Here is an 18495-nt window from a genome sequence, read left to right on the forward strand (position 1 = left end):
CAACCCTTCCGCCGACGGCAAGATAATTGTTAAGATTGTGCTCGGTAAATTTATATCGCAACGCCGTTCGTCGAGCCTTGCTATTTATGGATGAGAACTGGTCTTGTAAGGTGAGTAAAGATGAAGAGCTTTGGTGGTAATTTCAAATGTTTCCAAGATTACTACACGAGTCTCTTGAGGGGCCAGAGGATATCCATGACCTCCGCATTAGTCCCAAGTCTATTGGCTGTTGATCGAGTACAAACATGATAAAGCCCATGTAGCCCTTGATGATAAAGAGGGGTATTTCGGAGGTAATATAGGCTGCATGCGGCGAACACACGAGGAAGCCCGATGATCATGAATCAATTGCAACATATATCGAAAGCTTACCCTGTGTGGTAGGGTGGTGCGATCGAGTTGTTTGCTCATGATCCGCAAGCAATTCTTAGTCCAAACAGACAACAGCCTAAAACAGAGTATTCCGATGAGATGACACTTTGATCGCCCTGACACTAGTCGCGGGCTGATCGATCGAGATGATGGTGCGGGGATGACGTTGTCGCGCGGAAGGAGTGGACGCACGACCCTTCGTGATTTCGCGACTGCCGAAACGCGTCTGTTAGGGAAAGCGCCGTCAACACTCACATCAGACAACACCGACAGCCATGCGCAGTTCCGATGTCTACGTACGCATTGCAAACGAAGACGATGTTACGCTCAGCCTCCGATACGCCAACTCAACTTTTACGACTTGCTGCCAAACTTGACGAATCCAAGGCCCAACTGCCCTCGAAGCAGATGAGAGACTCTCTCTGTGGACTGGGAACCTTTAACGAGCCCTTCACGATCAGGGCTCATTCCGAATCGCCATACAACAACAAGCCCGTTACATTCAGACCCGTGCGAGTAATCGGGCGTTCTCAGCTGCCTTTGACCTTCCTCGACCTTTCCACCGATGACAACGTCACCCCAAATAGCCTCTTCGCTGCCCAAATCGACATCCTGGAACACGAGACCGATACAAAACAAGATCATGCAGGCCCCAGGATACTCGTTGCACGGCTCGAGGCGAAGAATACATTATACGCAATAGAGCGGGTACAACCCCGCGTCTATAGTATATGTAGGCTTGCCAGCTGGCTCAAGGAGAAAGACGTTACGGACTTATGGAATCCTACGAATCTCAAAGTGCTGCCAGCTCGCCCGAAGACGCAGGCGGATACGGCTGGGCAACGGAAATGGTGGCATCAAGCCGCGGTGGAGACGCACGCTGTAGAATTACCAGCGAAACGAGCGCAGATGACAATGATACGACCGAAAGCACGACAAGAGATGACGATCGAACAAGTTCAACAGCCTGAAATGACTATTGAAGCTTCGGGGATCGAGCATTTGGACATGGTTCCTACCGAACACCCTCTAGAGCTTATGCCCGACGCACCATCGCCACAAGAGCAACTTGACCTATTGGTTCAATATTACTTGGACGCAGTTTACATGTCCAAGACCTCACTTGCATACCTGGTGAAGGGTCCAATCACTCGGATACGGAACACATTCACGTCAGCAGAGGAAGGAGCTCCAGCAACGCATGAACTCGTTACATTTTTGAAGACTATGTTGCTAAGTCCCAAGGCCAGCGAAAAGAAATATCACGAGAAACTGCCATCATTGATCAAGGAGATACCACCCGGAAGCTACTCAGACGACGAGCACGCTGCAGTTGCTAGCAAGCCCAAGAAGTCAAAGAAAAAGCTGAAGCTCAGTCGAGAGGGCATATATCCACAAGAAGAGGCATTGGTCAAGAAATGGTGGCAGTCAGAATTGCCAAGCGGCGACAGCATGGCTACAGAGACCCTAGATCAGCGCATTAGGAGGCGTATTGGAGATCTACGGGTCCGCGAGACGCTTGCTCAACTGATTCTCATGCTCGAAATTATCGCACTAGAAGCACTCTCCACACACAAGCCACCTCCAGACCAACACTCTATTGCGGACGGAACTCAGACTCAAAGCGAGCCGAAGAAGCGCAAGAAGAAACTCGACGACATTAACTTGCAGCTCGATTTGCTGCTTGACAAACTCTGCATTTGGCATGCTACAGAAGAGATGGGCATACTAGACTTTGATACAAAGCCATCAAGACAGGATGCTTCCGACGGATCTGGAAGAAACGGTTCCAGCGATCGCTTACACAGTTTCTGCGTCGAAGTCATAATCCCCTTCTACATCAATCGACTACCTGAGCAGGCGCTCATGGTCAACAAGAAGCTTGGTGGACCCACACATAGCTTGCCAACCAAACGAAAGGCAGCGAGACCGCCACTCAGCTCTCGTAAATCCGGGAGTTTGAAAGAACCCGATGTGAAGAAGTCACGACGCTCGTTAGCTCGTGTTGCGACAGACAATACCGGACGGACTGTTGAACGAACAACACCTTCGCTGAGCCGATCTGCCACCGATTCGGCACTTCTAGACGGCATCAAACGAGAGGGTAGCGAGGTCCCACTTTCTGCCATACCTTTTCGACGGAGCCCGTCTAAGAGCGCCCGGCAATCCATGTCTCAGATCCGACATTTGCAGGGCCGCCAAATCGATCTCGCCCAGCCGTCGGCTGCTGCATCAGCTAAGATTAAGCACAAGCAGCGAGTCGAGGAAGATCTCCAGGAGGCTATACTAGCGCTGAAGAAGCCCAACCGTGGACTAGCTGCTGGTGGCTACGTTGCCGACCTCGAGCAACGCGGGCTGGGCTTGCCCAACAAGTCGAGGAAGCCAACAGTTACTGTGAGGAAGACCATAAAAGAAGTCCAGGTGTCTGCAACGCCCCGAGTCAACAAGAGAACGAAGAATATGGTTGAGCAGACGCCGACCCACCACCACTACGACCCGTTCGTTAGGCCTCCCGGGGCGGAAGCGCCTTCTTCCAGCGGATTCTGCGTGCCGTCTTCAGGAGTGCGTCCACCAGCTGCGATGGTGCCGGCAACGGGCCACCGCCACACGACGGCTCGAAATCTAGCGCAGTCGGGCATTGCCGAGACACCGTCCAAGGCACCAAACAGCCAACCCTTCTCTACGGATTCAGTCCGGAGGAAGATCTTCGCAACTCCATTGAAGGCGGCGGCACCTTCTTTGGGCAGCAGAGATCTTGCGCAGTCGCACGTGTTTGAGACACCTGTCAAAACTCGAGGTAGTTCACCTCATGACGACACCGACTTTGCACTTCCTACGCTTTTTGCTACACCTACCAAACCTTTGTTTGCCCCAATAACTGAAGTCGCCCCCGCAGCACTCGCTGCAGTGGACAATGATACCGTTGAGCCGTCGATATACGATGCTTTGGGATGGAACGACGACGACGATGGCTTCTGATGGGATGACGTACAATTTCTTATATACTTTTAGTGCCTGCGTTAGCGAAGGTACGATAGATTTGCATGTAACGGAGTATTGGGCAGCGTGCATAGCATCTTGGGATTTGCATAGGCGTACGAGACCATAGTGTAGTTACACGGTTCATGATTCCCCTGGTGATTAGTAAGAGACAGCATAGCATAGCAATCGGATATGTGCCCCCGTGTGTGCTCCTAGCTCAGGCTCCCGTGTCGCCATAAAGTCCAAGCTATGCTTACTTGAAGCGGACAAGCCTCTGGTCAACGCACGCGTGTGGGCATAATGTCTGGTCCAGGCAACGATGGATCGAAAGAAGAATTCTTTTGCGTGTGCATTGTCGTGTCCGTGAATCGTTCTACAGTGTTTCTTTCGGCAAGATGCAATTCCCCGAAACGCGATGCCAACGTGTGATCGTATGTGAGGCGACAGGTACCCGTACGATGAGGAACCAGGGATCGCCGTTATAGCGCATATAGAGCCGGCGTCCCTTGCAGTAGACGACTTAGGCCGACGCCGGATATGAGAGTCAGCAAATCAGCTTGCAGCGCCCCCGTGGCCGCGCTGCCAATTTGCCGGGGATCACCAACAATCGGCCCTTAGCCTGTGCCCCTAAAGACGCCTCCAGTTGCCGGCTGGTCCATGCTGCCGTCTGTCTAAAGCCCTAATCACGCTGAAATTATGAAAATCAGAGACACGCGCCCGCGGTCTTTCACTTCTCGAGTCCTGATTTACTTGCCTTGACACCGCTCCCGACTCAGTCGTATCACTATCACACAGTGTGATCGCGTCGCCAAACCTCAGGCCCCGAACATGCTCAGTACTGCAGCCAAGCTAAGGTAGCCGACCCAACTGGACAACTGCAGGTAACCATGGCTGTCGCTGCAGCTTCCCGTCCTGCGCCCCATGGACAGCGCTCGCCAACCCTCAGCGATGCGGGCATGATCCTACCATCTTTTGCGACCGACTTTGAGCACGAGGAGGCTTTGCCTACTCCCTCTCCAGAGCGTCCCCCGTCGCCGTCCGACCTCTACAAGCAGGCAAACTCAAGTCGAGTCAGATTAAGTTCCGCACCCCAGGGCCGGCGCCGCGCTTCACAACAAACAAAATCCCCGTCCCTATCAGCACAGTCCTCGCGCTCCACGCTGCGCAACATGCCCGACTCAGAGGCCACTCCTAAGAATGTGCTTGCCCGTGACGATGCTTTTGCTTCGTCTCCCACCATCCAGAATGCACTGAACAGCCACTCACCTGGCAACTGGCACGGGCAAGACCACCACAAGATCAGTCCTACTTCAAGTTCCATCTTCAGCGAAGACTTTGAGCAGTGGCCCGGGTTCGATAGCCACGACAGCTTCGAGGACAGCGGAGTAGATCTTGAAGAGCAAGAAAAGCGCAACCACTCCATGCAGGACAGCGACGCTGGCGACGGCATGGGCAACGAGCGATGGCACGAGGACCGTACTAGTGGCAGCGACGACGATGACGACCCGTACTCATCTGCCGCGCTCAGCAGGAGGGCAGAGATCATCTTGGCCAATGCGAAGAAGCGGCTGAATGTATGCGCTTCTTCACACCACGATAGACTAGATGTTCGCTAACAGAGACAGGTAATGGAGGGTAACCTCCGCGGCGCACGAGAATCACTCGTTGTCTCGCCCACCTTCAATTCGAGAAACCAATCTTCCGACTTGACCTCACACATAGCGGCAAGTCGCGACCGTGACCGACGATTGTATGCGGGCATGGGACCAATACCTCCGCGCATCCATTCATATCGCCAGTCTCTCCTCACTCCTCACGGCAGTAGCCCCGGCCACACACGGGGTATGAGCGAGACGTCGGTGCCACTGCCATTCACGCCCTCATACTCGTACCTGACCCGAACTACATCCAACAAGCGATCTTCCAGTGCGTTTGGCCACACTAGCGGCCCATGGTCGCCCGAAGGCTACGGTCAGGGACGCTTTCCTATCAAGGAGTCCCGAAGCGTTGAGCACCTTCGCAATCCTCGTACAACATGGAGCAGTAGTGACCGCGAGCATGCTGCAAGGTCCGCCTCAAGAAGTTCAAGATCCCCGACTGCGCTGGAAACTTTGCCAGAGGATGAAGACGGCGCGAGGGTACATCGGTCCACTTCTGCAGCTAGTGGTCTTCGTGACCAGATGAACGACCTCAAGGGTAGAATTTCCAGTCTGAAGCTGAAGGCACAAGAAGACCATCTTCGACGCCGAAGCATGCAAAGCCTACGCGCACCGAGCCCCTTCACGTCTTCCGAGACATGGCATCCAGGGAACACAACAAACGCTGGCTTGGGTATCACGACAGATCCCTACGAAGAACAAGAACGTCCGTTGACAGCCACTACCACCACCTCTCAGAAACACGGCGAGAAACTCGTTACTCACTTCAGCAAACAAGGTCAAGGGGCCAACGCGTACTCCGTTCAGCCCTACGACCAGGCTGAGGAGGAGTCGGGTGCATCAACAGCATTTGAAGACGACGACGATGCTGATGAGACTGAGTCTGACTTCGTCTCGGTCAATGGAGATGATGAAGAACCTGGCCCTGATAGTGTGTACGAGGACGCTGTTTATGAGATGCCTGTAACAGAACGACACGAAGATCGTATAGATGCATTCGATTACGAGACATTCTTCCTGCACAGTGCGATGGGAACCTACAGCCTAGAAGATCGCCGATCGAGTACCAGTTCTGGTACTTCTACCGAAACGACCCGACCCGTGACAGCTGTCCAGACCACTGACGATCTGAGCATTGCTGAGAAGAGAGTCTCTATCCACCAACGGAACCCCAGCGTCGACTCGGTCTCGACTGTCGCCACGTTTGCTACTGCAGCAGAAGAACAAGACGACGATGACGACGACGATAAGAATGAGCATATGGATCAATTCTCCCAGCAGATAATGTCAAGCCAAAATCGGGTGCCCTCTCGCCCTGGCACCCAGAACGGCCTCCTCTCACTACGCTCCGACTCGGCGATCAATATGCGACGCGGCAACGGCGCATCTCCAACACAATCATCACTATCACGTGGCTCATCTTCACCTGGAGAGCTTGCCAGCGGACTTCAAACCTCGAGGATATTCTCTATTCTCACAGAAGGCAGCAGGGACGAACCACGGGTAGCACTGAGCGAAGAAGAGACACAACTCATCTACGGGCTTGCCTCGAGCATCCAGAATGTCTGCTCCAATCTGCAACACACATATGGAGATGCATACGAACGCAAGGCATGGCGACGAAGACTTGATGAAGCCCGCAAAATACTTAATGGCGAGGACATTGAAGACGACCAGTCCTTTTAATGCGCCGCAATCGTTCTCTTGATTTTCCTTTCTCCCGACTTACGGTAATGTCTAACTCGACTGCAGCGGTTTAGCGTCTCGTCTCCACTTTCACGAGCTTACTCGATATCATGTGTAATTTCGGGTCATTCCCTACTTTCTTTCGATCCCACCATTTCTTTTGCTTTGGCAGATGTGCTGTATTTTGTTTAGGAGGTCATGACTATCGGATTATAGATAATTTCTCTTATGTGTATTGATACCCGGGAAGCGGCGGTGGCGGGGTCATAGGACTCCGGTGTATGTGGACACGTTTTTTTCCACATGGCAGCGCAGGTACTTCTTAGCTCTAGAATCTAACAAGCCCATCTTCCACGTACGTAGGGCTGCCAGAACCAATCTACGATCTGCAAACCCAATCTACAGATCTGCGCACCCAACACATTGGGCCTGACCGTTTGTCAAGTCATGTCTCTGGAAAGCTATCAGAAGACGATGGAATTCTAGGGTGGAGTCGGGCGCGAGATTTACCCCTCCCGAGACCGTCACGAACCTAGATCCATGGGAGGATTGCCTCCAACTTTGGGGTGACAGCCCCACCAAACACAGCCGTGTCTGGCCCTCTTTGACATTAAATGCATGCAAAATACAGCCCGCTCTGCGTTGTACATGTACCGTCACGTCGACAGCGAGCGAGAGCGGCAGCTCTAATGCACGCGTGGTACGCGTGCAGGTTTGCCGCGCTCTGCGATGTGTGCCGGCGGCGCGCTACCATTGGGTAGAGTGCGCACATGTGCGGCAACATGAGGACTGGCGGTGTAGAGACGGCCATGGTAACCATATGCAACACAAGATGCCAACAGCACGGATACCCACTAGACACTCCGCAATTGGCCCACTACGGCGTGGCTGGGGGCGTGCTAGACAGAGAAGGATGGGTTCCGAAAGAGCCATGCTGCTTGCTGCACCCGGCGCCTCCAAACTGAAGCACAACATTGAATCATCCACAATACACGCTCATGCAATGCGCCCCGGCCCTAACCGTAAATTTTTACTCCCAGCGGAATAACTCAGACCTTCCGCCCGCATCGCGCATCGTCGCAGTTTCCCTGCATTTGATCCCATCTCGACATCTCACGATATCTGGGACAAACCTCCCACAACCACCCTCCCCCCAGCCCGCTCCGGCTGAATACCTGCCCCTCGACGAGCCACCCCTCATTTTTGGAAATCTCGCCTACGGCTGGCCCGGGCGCATGTGTGTGACGAAGGTGGATGAAACGAACCGCAAGCTCCAACAGGCTTGGTGTGCGCAACGAGCAAAGCCTATTCGACCCCGATAACGATTGGCGTTGCGGAAAGACATCCATACACACCACACAGTCCTTGTGACCACTCGCGAAGCCCGTTCCCCTGCTTTCGCCTCTGACGCTCACTGGATCTGAATCTGCGCGTCTGCAGTCTCCTGCATCCTCCTGTACCTGCTGCGACCGCGACTCTTTAATTCGACGTTTGCCGATCGCCTCGTCTTGGAGTTTTAATATTTGCTTGCTGTAATCTGCGACGGATTGCATCACCATCTTCGCTTGTTGAGGGCCATACTTTTTGCCCTCGTGTACTACTACAGCTGGACGCATCGAGACCCTGCAGCAGCAGACCGCGAGGGAAGTCACGCTGCACCATCCCGCCTCCGTATCGTATACGAAGACACCTACCGCCTGCGCATTTGCATCCTCGCCGCTCCACGCTCGCGGTTTCGCACGAGCGCTCATGTGCCTACCTCCGCCCTGCTCCTTCTATTTGCGCGTCTCTCACTCGCACAATGTCTCTCGCCAGCTCTCGTCACGTCGCCGCCGTCGCGCCATCTGCGAGACCAAGGATCCCGCTGCTTTCGAGGACTGGATCGGATGAAAGAGATTGGGACACAAAAACTGATTATATGCAAGTTGAGCATACTTGGCCAGCAAGCTACGCCTCTGGGAACACAACAGCTTGGGAGTCTGAGAATGACTGGCCCATTGCTGAGTTGATGGCGGACATGTACCAGGCGCTGGATCGGCTGGAATGCACCAGCACTGGAGACAAGAGTCCGAGTGGAGGTTTTATTCTGGTATGACGACACTGCTTTGTTTGGTCCCTTTGCCCACGTTTGGTTCACGATCACTCCACACTCCGCACTGCGCTGTTGACCGCTTTTCGTGTTTCTTGATTCTTGGCTCACATTCTAACAACTACTCAGCGGCATAGTCTTGACACCCAGTTGTCGCGCTTCCATCTATCGACCTCTGAGTCCTCCATGGAATCATGGAGTCCATCACTGCGAAACTATGGATCCCCACCACCCTCATACGATGAATCGGTTGCAGATATGCCCCCAGACTACACTTCCACCAATGCGCTAGCATTTGCGAAAACGCCTGATTCTTCACCGTTTCCTTCTTTCCGCGCCTCATTATGCTCTAGTGTCAATCATTTGCGCAAACACAACACTTCATCTCCAAAGTCTTCATTCCTCCTCGATGTGAAATCTCCATATGTGGACATCGACTTTGGCTATAGTGATACCGGCATCAGATCGCACGCGAAGAAAGCCAAGAAAGCAACAGCTAAGAAACCGGCGGCAGCACCTCCACCAGCGGACGACAGCAAAGGAGAGGAAGCTGGTGGTGGCAATAATGGTGGGGGTGACCCGCCTGCCGATAGCGGGGCTGGAGGCGACGGTGGCGACGGGGATAAGGGGAAGAAAAAGACCAAAAAGGAGAAGGAGGAAGAAGAGCGCTTGAAGAAGGAAGAGGAGGAGCGTGCGAAGAAAGAGGAGGAAGAGCGTCTTGCGAGGGAAGAAGAGGAACGCTTACAAAAGGAGGAGGAAGAGCGTCTTGCGAAGGAGGCTGAAGAAGAAGCCGAGCGCAAGAAGAAGGAAGAGGAAGAAGCAGCCGCTGCAGCTGCAGCGAAACCGTCGATATTAAGTGCCACCTCAGGTTTAAGCTGGGGAAAGGAGCCAGCTTCAAACACAGATGACTGGGCATCTTTTGGCGCGGCCGCTCCCGGCAAGAAGAAGAAGGGCAAAAAGGGGAAGGTTGGTCATTTCGGCTTTTTAGTTACACATAGCAGCACGCTAACTTACGACAGGCCGAGCCCGCACCCCCGCCTCCTCCTGACCCTCCAGCGGAACCGCCGACAACATTCGACGACATTATTCTTGACGAAGGAAGCGCTCCAAAGATTGACATGAATTTCAGTGATACAGGCGAAAAGAAATCTGGATTTGGGCTTCCTGGACTTAGCAGTTGGACTTCTGGTTGGGGCTCATCGAACAAAGAGGCTAGTGCTGAAAGCGACAATCCTTGGGGTTCTTCAGATAAGAAGAAGAAGGATGATGGTTTCGACTTCGACTTCGATGCGTTCAAGAGCCCCCCAGCTGAGGAGAAGCCTGCTGAAGATGGCGGATGGGGTGGCTTAGGCGCCACGACCAAGGTCAAGAAGAAGAGCAAGAAAGGGGCCTTGATTGACGACAGTGTACCGGAAGTTCCTCCTCCACCGCCAGAGCCTGAGAAGAAAGAGGAGGACGACTCATGGGGAGCATTCAGCTTTGGTGGCACCGCAAAGGACAAGAAGAAAAAGAAGAAGGGAGGGGTTGAGGAAGAGGCTCCACCACCTGAGCCAGAACCGGAACCTGTCGTCGATGAACCGTCACCTGTCAAAGAAGAGGATTCATGGGGTGGTGGATGGGGAGCGGCTGCTGCTGGTACCAAGAAGAAGAAAGGTAAGAAAGGAGCCAAGGAAGAACCGCCTCCCGAACCAGAACCGGAACCGGAGCCTGAGCCCGTACCCGAACCTGAGCCGGAACCTGAGCCCCCAAAGGTAGAGGTAGATCCTTATGCAGGGCTTAGTAAGTCACAAGCGAAGAAACTCAAGGCCAAATTGGACAAAGAGGCGAAGTTGAAGGAAGAGGAAGATGCGAAGCGCCAAAAAGAGGAGGAAGAGGCTGCTGAGATCAGACGACAGGAAGAAGAAGAGGCAGAACGGCTACGCTTAGAAGAGGAGGAAGCGGAGTTGAAGAGGATGGAAGAGGAGGAAGCTGCCGCTGCCGCCGCCGAAGCCGAGAAGAGCAAGAAAGACGACCTCTGGGGCGATTGGGGTGGTGCTGCTCCGACGACGTCCAAGAAGAAGAAAAAGAGCAAGAAAGGTGCAGAAGAAGAAGCTCCGCCTCCTCCACCACCTCCGCCTGAGCCCGAAGTCGAGCCTGAGCCTGCTCCTGAGGAGAAGCCCGCCGACCCTTGGGACGATTGGGGCTCAGCAGCCCCTATCACGAAGAAGGGAAAGAAGAGCAAGAAGGGAGTCATTGAACCGGTCGTCGAGGAGCCGCCACCACCGCCAGAACCGGAGCCTTCCCCACCACCAGAAGAAGAGAAGGGGTCCGACTGGGGTCTGAGTTCAATCTGGGGCGGATCGAAGAAAAAGAAAAGGAACCAGTCGGTCGAGTTAGACGCGTTTCCTGCAGCTTCACCAGAGCCTGTCATCGAAGAACTCGCTTCCGTTCATCAACCCGAAGATGTCGAAGAGCCCAAAGAAGACGAATCTGACGACTGGGGCGCACCATCTTGGAGCAAGAAAAAGAAGAAGGACCCAAAGAAGGACGCGCCAGTAGAAGTCATTGAGGACACCATGACACCTGTTCAAAAACCAGATGAGGACGACCCTTGGGGTAGCGCAGCTTTCAATATCGGGAAGAAAGCAAAGAAGGGTAAGAAGGGGCTCGTTCCGCCTAACGTGCCCACGCCCCCGGGAGAGTTTGATGGAGACTTTCCGGCACCCAAAGAAATTGAAGCTCCTCCGCCAGCTGAGGACGAAGATATCTGGGGTGCTGCTGCCAAGGTATCCTCAAAGAAGAAGGGCAAGACCGTGGGCAGTCTTCTTAGCAAATTTGAGCCTCAAGCCCCTGCTCCAACCGACACCTTCGAGGATCTCATATCGCTTGACGAACCACCACCAGCTGAAGAACCAGTTGTGGAAGAACCGCCCATTGAAGAGAAGAAGAAGAGTAAGAAAGAAAAAGAAAGCTCAAAGTCAAGCAGCATGTGGGGCTCTCTGGGCGGCTCCAAAGTGCCAAAGAAGGAAACTTCCTTGGAAAAGAGAGCGCGAGAGAAACGTGAGAAGAAGGAGCGGGAAGAGCAGGAGCGTCTAGAACGGGAGGCTGCTGAGAAAGAGGAAGAGGAGCGTCTCGCCCGTGAAGCTGAGGAGGCGGCTGCAGCTGAACAGGCACGTATCGAGGCTGAAGCTGAGGCAGCACGCATAGCAGAAGAAGAGCGACTAGAGGAGGAGCAGAGGAAGCGCGAGGAGGAGTCAGCAGCGTCAAAGCTCGCAGGCTGGGGCGCTAGTATCTGGGGCGGAGGAAAGAAGAAAGAATCCACCAGAGAGAAGAGACTCCGTGAGAAGAAAGAGGAGGAAGAGCGTTTGGCGAAGGAAGCTGCTGAACAAGCAGAGAGGGAGCGTCTCGAGCGTGAGGAAGAAGAGCGTCTTCAGCGCGAAGAAGAGGAACGCTTAGAACAGGAACGCCTTCAGCGTGAAGAAGAGGAACGTATCGCGGCAGAAGAAGCTGAGCGTGCTGCTGAAGAAGAACGGCAGCGTATTGAGGCTGAAGAACTTGAGGCAGCACGTAAGGCCGCGGAAGAGGAAGAAGCTCGTCGTATCGCTGAGGAGGAAGCCAAGGCAAGTTCTGGATGGGGCATGTTTGGTCTGGGTAAGAAGAAGGAGTCGACGAAGCAGAAGCGTGAGCGAGAGGCCAAGGAAAAGAAGGAGCGTGAAGAGAAGGAGCGGCTAGAACGTGAAGCTAGAGAAGCCGCTGAAGCCGCCGAGGCCGCCGAAGCTGAAGCAATTGCAGCCGCAGCCGCAGAGGAGGAAGCGCGTCTTGCGAAGGAGGCTGAGGAAGCCGAGTTTGCTCGCATTGCTGCTGAACAGGACATGGTCCTCGAGCCTGAGCCGCCAGTTTCCTCGAAAGAGAAGAAGAAGAAAAAGAAGAGGGGGATTGTTGAAGAACTCCCTCCACCTCCTCCGCCTCCACCCGCTGAGCCTACGAACGATGACGACTTGTTTGATCTTATCAAGGATGAAGATGCGGGCGAGCTTTTGGCTGAACTCGAGAAGCCCACTAGGAAAGAACAGAAGGCCGCAGAAACAGGCTGGGGTAGCGCATGGGGTATCTCTCTCCGCAAGACGAAGCCTGAACCGGCACCCGTTATTCCCGACCCTGAACCGGAGCTAGAACCAGAACCTGAGATGGATGAGATGGACGAGCCTGAAGAGCCTCCAGAGGAGCCGGAGCCGGAGCCAGAGGTCATCGAGGAACCTCCGCCACCAAAACTCACGCCCAAGGAGGAGCGAAGACTCAAAAAGTCCAAGAAACATCGACACGCCGAGCCCGAACCGGAACCGGAGCCGGAGCCAATCGTCGAAGAACCTGAACCTGAACCTGAACCCGAACCTGAACCGGAGCCTGAACCGGAAGTGGTCGTGGTGGTCGAAAAACCCAAGAAGAAGCTTTCGTCCAAGGAGAAGAAAAAACTGGAAGAAGAGAAGCTGAAAGAGGAGAAACGACTGAAGAAGCTCAGGAAGAAGGGGATAGTAGAAGCTCCGCCTCCGCCTCCCCCTGAACCCGAAGCTGAACCTGAACCTGAACCTGAGCCAGAGGAAGAGGTACCTGCCGAGAGGTCGCCTGGAGTTGGTGCATTCCCTGATGACGATGACGATATGATGGACTTTGCTGATGCGCAGGAGCCGCCACCAGAGGAGCCTGCAGAACCAGAACCCGAGCCTGACGTTGAGCCTGAGCCAGAGCCAGAACCTGAGCCAGTTTCCATTCTCCAGCAGTTGCAGAAGCTGAAAAAGACCAAGAAGAGCAGCAGATCGAGGGGCATGACATTTGACGACCCTCCACCTCCACCGCCGCCTCCAGAACCAGAGGCTGAACCGGAGCCGGAGCCAATTGTGGAAGAGGAAGAGCCTGAACCAGATCCGGAAGATGAACCTGAACCTGAACCAGAGCCAGAGCCTGTTGTAGTGGTGCCTGAGAAGAAGCCCAAGAAATCTAAGAAAAGCAGCAAGTCATATAGGCGCCATACAGAGCCTGAACCTGAACCTGCACCTGAGCCGGAACTGATCGTTGAAGAACCTGCTGAAGATGCAGATCCGGGTGACATGGATGACGAAGATGCAGACGTTAAACTTCCTACGCCACCTCCAGAATCTCCAAGAAAGGAGCGCGCTAAGCTGGGTCGCAGTGCTACCACAGCTGGAGGCTGGGGCCTCTTTGGTGCAGCCAAAACTTCCAAGACTAGGAGAGTATCCGGTGGTGAAGAAGGCGCAGGCAAGCCTGATATGCCACGCACAAAGTCTGCGCGAACCTCGTCTACTCGGGACAACGATATGAAGTCACGATCATCAGGCTCAAATGAAGTGCACATGTCTAAGCCAACAGTATCACGTTCCAAGCCAACACGCGCTGCTACCGGACTAGGTGCCATGTTTGGTGTTGCGGCGCCGCCCCCGCCTTCGCGCTCAAAGTCGCATCGCACCAAGACGTTATCGCGCCGACCTTCAATTGAGCAGGACGCTGCCATGATGTCGCCGCCACAAACAGATACCGACGCGAGGGTGTCTTCAAAGGCCGCCAAGATGATGGGTATGAAAAGCTCGTCGCGCAGGACCAGTACAAGGGACGCCAGAGACAAGGGCAGGTCTTCTCGAGGTAAGCCGTTCCCCGCTAAGCATGATACGCCTGTAATTGGCCGGCGTAGCCGTAAGCAAACACATGGAGCTAACCGCATGGCAGCTGTTCCAGACCCATATCCTGTAGACGATGACCAAGATCTCGACGATGAGTCTCCTCCCCCAGCAACCCGTCCAGAACCATCGCGTCGCAAATCTAAGCGCGACTCAGCGCAACCCCTCGAGCCCGTGACTGCGCCGCCTAGCGCTGACGATCCTATCATTGTCGACCCTATGGACCTGGACCCTGTCCCAGCTGAAGCTGAACGGCCCCGCCGCGAACGAGAGCGGGAGCGACCTCGCCGTGCGCGCGGCAACTCTGATGCCATCAACACGCTTGCTGGTGTCGCAGGCACTGCTGCAGCTGTAAAAGGCTTCAAGGGAATGTTTGGCCTCGGTCGCAAGAAGACTGCGCCGGCTGAAGAGGCACCCCGCGAGCGCCGTCGTACCGCCTACGAGACCGAAGACGAGCGCAGACATCGCAAACGATCAACAACTCGCGGGGGAGCAACAGAAGATGAGGCAAAGCGATTGCGACACGAGCGCCGCAGCTTGCGCAATCCTCCCCCCGAAGATATCATGATGTCCGGCGCGAATGGCACTCCTGACGATTATGATGCGGAACGAGAGGCAAGACGAGCTGAGCGTAGGGCCAAGCGCGATGCAGAGAAAGGATCTCGACGTGCTGAGCTCGAAGAAGCAGAGGCTAAGGCAGAACGCCGCCGCGAGCGTCAGCGTGAGAATGAACAAGCGACTCTTGCAGAGAAGAAGGCTCGCCAAATGGCCGAGTTGGAGCGGCGCAACCAGGAAGCCGAGGAGCAACTGCGCCGCATGGCGGAGAAGGAGGAACGAAAGAAAGCACGAGGCGGAGACGAACGAGAGCGCGAGAAGCGTTCTTCGCGCCGCAAAGAAAAAGACCGCGAAGAGCCCCGTCCAAAGACCGAACGCCGTCGAACAACACACGTGGACGAGGATGCAGAACGCCGTCGTCGTCACGAAGAACGCCGCGCTGCTAGACGCAACTCCGACTACCCAGTGCAAGCTAGCGGCGAGCCTATCACTGACTATTTCGACGAGCGCAACGGCGCAAGGCGTTCAAAACATCGCAGTTCGCGCCAGGCTCCCGAGGAAGAGAACATGCCGTACATCAATAACAAGAGCGGCGATAAGACCTCCTCTTGGGTCGAGTCTCTCGCCGAAGAGCCACCCCTCCCTCCACCCATCTCCGAAACAGTTCTCGATCCCGCCCCGGGCACCCGTGAGGAGCTCGATGACGAAGAAACTTTCTCCCAAGACGAAGACGTCCGCCTGCGTATCGCCGGCCGCAGGGGACCAAAGCGCGACAAAGAGCGCGCCGAACGCCGCAAAGCTGAAGACAAGGAACGTGACCGCGACAGGTCACACAAACATAGTCGAAGGGCGACGCACTATGAAGGCATGAAGGTGCCAGAAGAGGAGGTGGAGAGAAAGAGGACCTCGCGCAGGACGAGCTATGCGCCTGCGTATGAAGAGCTGCCCGTTCGTACTTGGGATGGCAGACCAGCCGTTAATGGCGGTGCGCCTGCTGCCAAGAGGGGAAGTTGGATGAAGAAGTTCTTCTAAGCTACGGCTCTTTTTCTAATCTTCTATCCCCGGTTTTGGATTTCACGATGTAATATGGATTCTACGAGATGACATTCTTGGATGTGTATATGTTTTGATTGGAAATGTTTGGATTATGGATGGAACGAAGCGAAATGGGTCTGATACTTTTGGATTCGTCCTTTTTAACGCATTGCGCGGCGTTTTCGTTCGCGAGTTTCTTGTTCTTGGTTCCAACTTGGGAACTTATTCTTGTCTACTTTACTACTTTTATTCATGAGAACTAGTTTACTTCTTCCTTCATTCTATCTTGTTCGGCATCTTCTTCAGTCACTACATTCTTGTTATACCCCTGGGTTTGTCACATCGTTGCTTGAGTTTCTTGGGTATTTACGGAATGGGCTGATGGGGTGTGAGATAGATACCCAACTCTCTTACATTATACAAGCCAACAGTGCAATCATGAATCGCGCTACCTGTGCCTACTCGTGATGTCGGTGCACATGTGAGACTTTGCTAATTCAAGCATGTGCAAGTGAAACTCTGCGTTGCTTAATCGTCGTTTGGTATATCAGATACTGCTTTAACCCAGCCACCCATGACGCCTATCGCCAAACCCATGCTAGTTCCTTGTGGATGCTATCGAACTATTCATAACCCTCCATGCTTACTATCCCTGCTTCCTGTTATTGTCGTTTTTCCCGCTCTGTACAATAGTGAAAAGGCCGTCAGAGGCCCATTTGTCATAGCTGGGCAGCTGCAGCGTCGACTTCTGCCGTTTCCATATCATCATCATCCTCATCGTCGTCTTCCTCCTCATCCTCCTCTTCGAATCCAGTCTCCATCTTCAGTGTCTTGAGTCTGTCTTTCATCTCGTCCTTCTTGTCTGCTTGCCATCGCGCCAGCGCTGCTGCAGAGTGTACCTTGAAGCCGAAAACGCGCGGCTCGTACCGCCGTTGCGACTTTGGCGGCAGCATCGCGGGGTAGACTTGGAAGAGGATGTTGTGGAACGAGGTGCCGAAGTAGGCGCCGTCAATTACGGCATGACGAGAGGACTTGGGGTTGTACAGGTCCTCGCAGCGAGCGCAGTAGAGTTTTACAGGTGAGGCGTTGGGGACGTCGGATTGACCCATGGGAAGGAGGGGTTGCGATTCGCACATGACGCGGGGGCATTTGCCGAAGTCAGATTTCTTGAACTTCTCGAGCTAGTGGTAGTTATGTTAGCATATGAAGCTGTCATGGGACAGGGCTGCGTACCATCTTTGCTAGACCCCTGGTTGTGACAATGTATCGTGCATGTACCAGTCCGTACAGATGCCGCGCCGACTTCTCAATCTGTTCCCGCATATCATCGTCACAGTCGAAGTCGAAGACGTCGGTTACAAGATCGAGTGCATATTGATAGTACTGAACTTCGGTGTTCAGACCCGTGAGATTGAAGCGATCGGTGAGGTATTCTTCGTCAATCTCGCAGAAGTATTCGTTGCCTCGCGAGGATATGAACTAGTCGTTGGTCAGCATGTGTCTGAAAGCGCGCTCGCTGCTTCTACATGTGCATCGTTCTCGTGCCAGTCTGACCACCACAGAGACTGCATGGCCATGAGCGGACCCCACTCGGCACCGAAGATGGGTGCATATCCGGAGTCGATTGCATGAAGGCACATGCGTGTGGAAATGTAGCCCTTCTGGGCGCAGCCACCGCTGGCGCAAGGTCAGACGTGACCCGCAGTGAAAGGCCGGTGAGCCATACCATGCAACCAAGAACCTCCTCTCCCGGCCCCCTCCACTCAATCCTCGCAGGGCCATGTCGGGCGCTCAGAGGATGCCAATGGTGACAGTATAGGAAGCCAGGGTACTCACCCAATCTCGCCAGTAGCTTGTGTAGTCGCTATCCGTGTCGCTGTTGAAGTCGTCCATGATGCGCTTGCTTTCGGCGATGGGCTCCGAAGGATATGGGCGTTTGTATGTCTTCTCTGTAGGCTACGACCACCGGCGTGGTGGGGCGTTGCGATCAGGCGCAAGCACGGGTCGGGACGCGGTTGCGGAGTGAATTGCGCGCCCACCTAGTGGGATGGGAGTTGGTCGCAGCCCACCTTGTTTCTCCGCTCCGGTGGCGCTAGTCGTTTGAGGCGCGTGCCATCAACACGACAGCCCCATACTTCCCCACCAACCATCTCCAAAGTCTTGTGCATGGAGCAGATGATCTTGGTGAAAGATTCACATCCAGTAAAGTCCTCTAGGACGTCGTCTTATACGATAGGTCTATCTTCCTTGGACGTTTGCGAGGTCTGAATAGATAGTCACCTCCTTCCAGTCGAGTTTTGTCTATACCAACTCATTCTATGCATGGCATAGAATGTAAGAAGCTAATTCACTCTTGAGCTTTTACTATCAAGACAGCACCCGTCAAACTCGGAGTTCGACTCCTTTATTATCACTCCATGTAGCACAACCCACTTTATCACCTTTAAAA

The 18495-nt window shown here is 54.2% G+C and overlaps 4 protein-coding genes across 4 annotated transcripts; 3 read left to right on the top strand and 1 right to left on the bottom strand.

The window, feature by feature from the left end:
- Nucleotides 1–690: 690 nt before the first annotated feature.
- AA0111_g6441 (hypothetical protein) lies at nt 691–3351 on the top strand (the record flags this gene model as incomplete). Its single annotated transcript, XM_028652664.1, has 1 exon — nt 691–3351. The coding sequence occupies one exon, from the start codon at nt 691–693 to the stop codon at nt 3349–3351; it is 2661 nt and encodes an 886-aa protein (XP_028506206.1).
- An 890-nt stretch (nt 3352–4241) lies between these two features.
- AA0111_g6442 (hypothetical protein) lies at nt 4242–6698 on the top strand (the record flags this gene model as incomplete). The annotated part of the gene is made up of 2 exons (XM_028652665.1): nt 4242–4928; nt 4980–6698. The coding sequence occupies 2 exons, from the start codon at nt 4242–4244 to the stop codon at nt 6696–6698; spliced, it is 2406 nt and encodes an 801-aa protein (XP_028506207.1).
- A 1801-nt stretch (nt 6699–8499) lies between these two features.
- On the top strand, nt 8500–16043 carry AA0111_g6443 (hypothetical protein; the record flags this gene model as incomplete). The annotated part of the gene is made up of 4 exons (XM_028652666.1): nt 8500–8787; nt 8917–9753; nt 9807–14421; nt 14506–16043. 4 exons carry the CDS (start codon nt 8500–8502, stop codon nt 16041–16043), a joined length of 7278 nt encoding a protein of 2425 aa, XP_028506208.1.
- Nucleotides 16044–16765: 722 nt separating this feature from the next.
- On the bottom strand, nt 16766–17939 carry AA0111_g6444 (Casein kinase II subunit beta-2; the record flags this gene model as incomplete). The annotated part of the gene is made up of 3 exons (XM_028652667.1): nt 16766–17227; nt 17280–17525; nt 17883–17939. The coding sequence occupies 3 exons, from the start codon at nt 17937–17939 to the stop codon at nt 16766–16768; spliced, it is 765 nt and encodes a 254-aa protein (XP_028506204.1).
- Nucleotides 17940–18495: the final 556 nt, after the last annotated feature.

Source organism: Alternaria arborescens (genome assembly GCF_004154835.1).
Source record: "Alternaria arborescens strain FERA 675 chromosome Unknown contig_13, whole genome shotgun sequence".
Classification (NCBI taxonomy): Eukaryota; Fungi; Ascomycota; class Dothideomycetes; order Pleosporales; family Pleosporaceae; genus Alternaria; species Alternaria arborescens.